The 7056-nt window shown below is 44.1% G+C and overlaps 1 protein-coding gene across 1 annotated transcript; it reads right to left on the bottom strand.

Moving 5' to 3' along the window:
• Window positions 1–1678: 1678 nt before the first annotated feature.
• Window positions 1679–5356, bottom strand: LOC124149100 (ganglioside GM2 activator-like). Its single transcript, XM_046520469.2, has 4 exons — window positions 5200–5356; window positions 4738–4924; window positions 3599–3779; window positions 1679–1961 (listed from the first exon to the last, which is right to left on the bottom strand). Exons 1-4 carry the CDS (start codon window positions 5285–5287, stop codon window positions 1818–1820), a joined length of 600 nt encoding a protein of 199 aa, XP_046376425.2. The 5' UTR covers window positions 5288–5356; the 3' UTR covers window positions 1679–1817.
• Between the last annotated feature and the right edge of the window lie 1700 nt (window positions 5357–7056).

Here is a 7056-nt window from a genome sequence, read left to right on the forward strand (position 1 = left end):
CTTCACACTTAATAAATGGTGCGTGTCTCTTCGTGAATTTTGTGCTCATGTTTTACAGATTTTTGTATTTTTATAACAATATTTGTAATTAGGGAATGTTACTTGTCCCGCATTATGCGAGGTGGCGAAAAGGGGCTTAACGTGCATTCACGTGCGTGTGTGGTTAGGTGGTAAAATGCGGTTTAACATCGTGTTTAAGATTTGTTGCACTTATATAGGGACGTACACTAGATGCCATGCCGCAGTTTAGCATGGATGCTCGCATTCAAAGAGCAGCTTCTTTTCTATGCGTCCGATCCTCAACATGCAGATTTCGAACAGACTGGACCTTCAAAACTCCGGGACCGCACTAACAATTTCCCCTAGGCTACCGCAGTTTTGGGTGAGTGAGTGAGTTGGGTTTAACGCCGCTTTTAGCAGTATTCTAGTTATATCGCGGCGTGTTAGCTTAATGTGGGAGGAAAGCCCGAAGTGATGCAGGTCTCAGACGTTTACAACTTCGGTGAAACCCACGAGCAAGGGTAGGGTGCTGACAAACCTAGTTACAAAATTCGGGCGAACCGGGATTCGAACCCACAATCATAGGTTTCTGGGATGCCCAAGTGACGTAACTCGGCACAGCGACGACAGTTTTGAACAGGGGCCGAGTGTTAACGTTCATCACTAGCACCTGGTGTCATCACATATTTTCAGTGATCCATTTATTTTAGTTTCCAAACGAATTTGTCTCGGCGGATAACCGAGACTACTTATACTATGGTGTTGACGAATTTATACTAAATGTCACGTTGTCTTCTCATGTCCATTGTCAAGGTCACTTGGCCCGTGAAGATTCCGGGGTCTTCAGCAACCCATACTTGCCGTAAAAGGCGACTATGCTTGTCGTAAGAAGCGACTAACGGGATCGGGTGGTCAGACTCGCTGACTTGGTTGATGCATGTCATCGATCCCAATTGGGTGGATCGATGCGCATGTTGTCAATCACTGGATTGTCTGGTCCAGACTCGATTATTTGGTCTCTTACCGCCGTCATAAAGCTGGAATAATGCTGCGTACGGCGTTAAAGAGCAAACAAACAACCAACAAATGTTAAGGTCATTGACCCTTCACAAACGGTTTCTTTGAAATTACAAGCATTCTCGCCAAAGCGGCATGGTGTCAGCCTTTGAAGATATGCGTTATATCACAGGGGGTTTATCGTTTAACTGCTCTTCACCGAGAATGATTATGACATACACTCATTTGGTTGCGCGAGACAAACAACAATGTCGCGAAAGACTAAACGCACAGGTAATCATGTATTTCCACTATACCTTGATGTACGTTCAAACTACCCGTGAAGATTCCTGGGTAGAGTAGGTATTCAGCAACCCAACGTAAAAGGTGACTATGCTTGTCGTTAAAGGCGACTAACGTTATCGAGTGGTCAGGCTCGCTGACTTGGTTGATGCATGTCAACGATACCAATTGCGTGGATCGATGATCATGACATTAATCACTGGATTGTCTGGTCCGGACTCGATTATATACAGACGGCCGTCATATAGCTGGAATATTGCGGAGCGCGGCGTTAAACAACAAACCAACCAAATCAATCAAACTGTTCATTACAGAGAGTCCATTTATCATTTTTTGTGACCAAATCCTTTTGTACAACAAGGGAAACAACTCTGCAAAATAAGTTGCATTTTTCCATTAACGATTTCTTTTAATATAAAAGACACATTGAGATAAATGAAAGCGACAAACCCCTTTCCATGTGTATTAACGATCACTTGATCTCCCTACAACGTTTAGTTGTCCTCATGTTGTCGTCTTCATCCAAATATACAGTCTAGAAAACTGCACTCTGGTTTTGGTGTTGGCGGAGATCCATCTCTTATCGATACATATATCTGCTGACAAGACAGTTCGTCATCCGTACCAGAGTCCTCTAGCTTCAGAGTCAGTCGATAATCGCCCTGGGGTAAACGTTACGTATGTTGAAATATCAAATGATAGCTTTTTTAACACTGGTATCAGCTGATGTGGTGTGAGGGTAAAAGAAAACAAACTAAACTCCTCCTTTAAATATACTACTTTTAACAATGAGAGAGTGAGTGAGTATGGTTTTACGCCGCTTTTAGCAATATTCCAGCAATATCACGGCGGGGGACACCAGAAATGGGCTTTACACATTGTACCCATGTCGGGAAGCGAACCCGGGTCTTCGGCGTGACTAGCTAACGCTTTAACCACTAGGCTACCCGACCGCCCACTTTTAACAATGATTCATTAAGTATGATGTATATGGTACAAAACATTTTCTTATACCTGCCAATAGTCGTGGCTGATGACACGTGATAGCGATACAATATTGATTTGAAATTCGCCTTATGATAAAGTACTTCAAGTCAGTAATAACCATATTGCAACCCATGAAGATCCGGGATAGAATAGGTCTTCAGCAATCCATGTTTGCGCTAAGAGGCGACTATGCTTGTCGTAGGAAGCGACGAACGGCATCGGGTGGTCAGGCTCGGTGACTTGGTTAATGCATGTCATCGTATCACAACTGCGTAGATCGATGCTCATAGTATCAATCACTGGATTGTCTGGTCTAGATTATGTACAGACTGTCATCATATAGCTGCAATATATCTGAAAGTGGTGTTAAACAACAAACAAACAAAACCATATTGCATCCGACAGAGTGCCGACATGTTCTGAGCCAGGAACTACTGATTGCACCACAGACACTAAAAGTGTTGCCTCAAATGATGGACACGTGATGGACCCGCGCTGCCTCACACGATGGACACGTGATGGAACCGCGCTGCCTCACATGATGAACACTTGATGGACTCGCGCTGCCTCACATGATGGACATGTACGTGATTGACCCGCGCTGCCTCACATGATGGACACGTGATGGAACAGCGCTGCCTCACATGATGAACACTTGATGGACTCGCGCTGCCTCACATGATGGACACGTACGTGATTGACCCGCGCTGCCTCATATGATTGACATGTGATGGACCCGCGCTGCCTCATATGATGGACACGTGACGGACCCGCGTTGCCTCACATAATGGACACACAATGGGCCCGCGCTGTCTCATATGATGGACACGTGACGGACCCGCGCTGCCTCATATAATGGACACGTGGTGGGCCCGCGCTGCCTCACATAATGGACACATGAACAGCCCGCGCTGCCTCACATGATGGACACGTGACGGACCCGTGCTGCCTCATATAATGGACACGTGGTGGCCCGCGCTGCCTCACGTAATGGACACATGATGGGCCCGCGCTGCCTCACATAATGGACACTTGACGGACCCGCGCTGCCTCACATGATGGACACGTGATTGACCCGCGCTGCCTCACATGATGGACACGTGATGGACCCGTGCTACCCTACATGATGTGCAGTGCACGTGCATGGGCTCCATAACAATGGTGAGACTTCCTGTAGTATGTTGTTCTACAATGACATGTCAGATTGCCACGTTCTATAATGATACGCCATCAGCCACGTTGGATCATTTCATTACTGCACAGAGGTACAGCTGCACACTAGGTACACACAACAGGACACGTGTCTACTCACCTTCACTAACCACTGGAGACTTTTGCTTATCTTCTTTATGGTAAACAGCTCGTGATGCTTCAGTGCATATGTACCCGGTGGGAAGGGACACTCACAAGGGATGTCATTCTCCGCTAACTGTTTCGGACATTTCACGGTCTTGTTGACATCAGGGCCAATCAGGTCGCAAAAGTCATACTTGCTGGAAACATATTATATTATGAATTATGTTTTCACGAGATTCCCTTTACTTTTCTTTGACCAAATATTTCAAATGTGTGATTACAGCATTGTCTTGTCAGAAACATCGGGCTGATGAGCAACTTGAAAGAAACTTTCTCTAAAGAACTGACGCGTAATTTACGAAGTAAATATACATACTCTGACGACCACACTGCTTTTGTGTCTCTGTTCAATCATGTCCAATCTAATATTTGAAGTCTTAACCACAGTAAGTACGACTTAATCGCAAATCCTCCAGTTCAGTGCCCCCGTGAAGACCCGGAGACAAAATTGGCCTTTAGCAACCCATGGGACTAACGGTAACAGAGGATCGGTCTCGCTGTCTTGATTGATGCATGTTATCGTATGCCTGTTGCGTATATCGATTATTATGATGTTCAATCACCCAATTGTCTGGTCTATACACGATTATTTACATACCGCCGTCATACAGCTGGAACATTGTTGGGCGCGGCGTTAAACTACGACTACCAACTAACATCTTAGTGCTACGATTGTCGTAAATTGATGATAACGCAACGATGGCTTTGTGAAGCATTATTAGTAATAGTGCTTGTTCACAACGATTGCAAAAAGGATTTCCATATGGAATAGCACGATGACGCTATTTTTGAATATAGAACGGGATTTGTAAGAATTTCGTTTAACGACCATCGTAGCAACGCCAGAAACCTATAATCGTGTGTTCGAATCCCTGTTCGACCTTAATAAGTTTCTAGGTTTGTCAGTACCATACTCGTTCCTGCGGGTTTCATTAAAGTGGTAACATCTAAGACCTGCATCACTTCGGGCTTTCCTCCCACATTAAGACGACACGCAGTGATATAACTGTTCAAAGTAGCGTTACATCCACCTCACTTACTCTCTGCCCGGAGCAGCCCCATCTCCCCCTCATGAATGAATGTGCCTAGACTTACTCGCTTTCTATCTCCAGCCAAAAGAACCCCAGCTTTCTCTCGATCATCAGGTCCAACGTGATGTTGCCCTCGATGGGCTCCGAGATGTTGACCGATCCCCATACCGTGAGGTTGCCTGGGATGGCTACCGACTTCGGATCCAGATGGGCATCTGTGATGGAGAACAGCTCGCGCGTCTTGTTTTGACCTGCATGAATGAAATTATTCAACTGAAAAAGGTCACCGTGTCTTTCGGTTGATAGTTATAATCATTCAACGTTCAACAGTTAATGATTCGTCTGTAGCATAATCAATATAGATATATACATATTTATGAATAACTGGTAAGCAATAAAAGTGTGTCCAATGTACGCCACACTATATTTGTCTTTGTGCTACACCCGTGATCCCTGACACCAGCATTGCATTCACAGGGAGGAGCAGAATGGTTACATGCTTCGAGTATAAGGTAAAAAAACTCACTGCAGTCTACCACTTTGAAAGGTGATCTGGCAGATGTGTGGCTAACGAGAATAAGCAAGATGATGCCGAGAACTGCGTGTGTCGCCATGACAGGGAGAGTAATAGAGTTACGTGTGTCGCCAGCTGGAAGGGAGTGTAGGTACGAGGTCAGCTATCAGTCATGTAGACTGGCACAAGTCTGTAAGGCAATAATTAATAGTTCAAATGATAATTTCTAGATTATGTAAATAATAAGAACAATTTGTCCCGAAAGAGATTGAAGTCCTGTCTAGTCCTAGACATATCTAGACTTGCCTATCAGGAGCATGGAATTACTACAAATCCATGGACTTGTACAGTACAGTTCAGCCTTTCAGTACAGCCTTGGAGCAAGGCTGTCAGTCATGTAACTGAGCGTGATAAAATAGTTTAGGTCTTTCAGTAACCTTTGCACACCAAAGGTGCGGTCCACACGTCGATTAAGACCATCCACAGACGTTGAACCTGTGTGAGTGAGTGAGTTTATCACTTCGGTGAAACCCACGAGTATGGTTCTGACAAACCTAGAAACATAATCGGGGCGAACCGGGATTCGATTGAACCTGAGACACCTTGGTATGAAAAGTATTGTTATTCTACCATGGCACTTTTTTAAACATCTATTCTAATTGTGAGTGAGTGAGTGAGTGAGTATGGTTTTACGCCGCCTTTAGCAATATTCCAGCAATATCACGGCGGGGGACACCAGAAATGGGCTTCACACATTGTACCCATGTCGGGAATCGAAACCGGGTCTTCGGCGTGACGAGCGAACGCTTTAACCACTAGGCTACCCGACCGCCCCTTATTGTTCAGACCATGATTGTGTTGATATCGAGAAAGAAAATCATATATAACAGCAGTTCTATCACTGATCCGAACGGTGATCCATTTTAGGTAACGATGTTTCGTAATGCACCTGTCACAGTACAGTGTTGTGGATACTATACTTTTCATTAAGTTTGGCAACGCTCACGCCGAAGACCCGGGTTCGATTCCCGACATGGGTACAATGTGTGAAGCACATTTCTTGTGTCCCGTGCCGTGATATTGCTGGAATATTGCTAAAAGCGGCGTAAAACCATACTCACTCACTGACTTGATGATTGTATTGTCTTAAGTTGGAGACAGTATTACGGACAGAAGACATTATGTTTTCAGTATTAAAGAGCAAACATTAAAACCGCCATTGATACCTAAAATGCTCATTCCAGCCCATTTCTCCATTTTACCAATAAATAATCTACATGCATAAACAAACAACCAATTATGGCAGCATTGCCATAATTTATAAATCAGATATTCTAAAACGGGTTCTACAAGAATTATCCAGAAATATGAAGTTAAAATCTTCATGATACAAAGAGTCGGGTGTTGATGTTAAGCTGCGACATGATTTTACAGCGGGTTAGCACTACAACACCGGTATTAGTCACGACAATAGACCCACAATTCCCCTTTGACGTACACCAATATAAATAATACCATTTGACCTTCATTTGACCTTCTTTGATTATCATTTCCCACTTTTGTTTCGTGTAAAACTTGTCAGTGATTTCTGCTGGATAAACATGCTGATCATGCTAAAGTCCTACTTGTGATAACATTTGTATAATATTATATTACTATTTGCCTATTATATCGGATAAAAATAAGAATCGTGCGTTCATTATTGAGGTGGGTCGTTTACTGATTATACTCAAGACAGCGAAGTCACGATAGGTACTGTGGCCTCGTTTCTTGCACCTTGTTTAAGAGGGAGCGAGTTTGATTTTATGCCGCTTTTAGCAATATTCCAGCAATACCACGGCGGGGGACACCAGAAATGGGCTTCACACA

The sequence above is a fragment of the Haliotis rufescens genome, unplaced genomic scaffold (genome assembly GCF_023055435.1).
Source record: "Haliotis rufescens isolate VD_foot unplaced genomic scaffold, xgHalRufe1.0.p SCAF_32, whole genome shotgun sequence".
NCBI classification, from domain to species: Eukaryota; Metazoa; Mollusca; class Gastropoda; order Lepetellida; family Haliotidae; genus Haliotis; species Haliotis rufescens.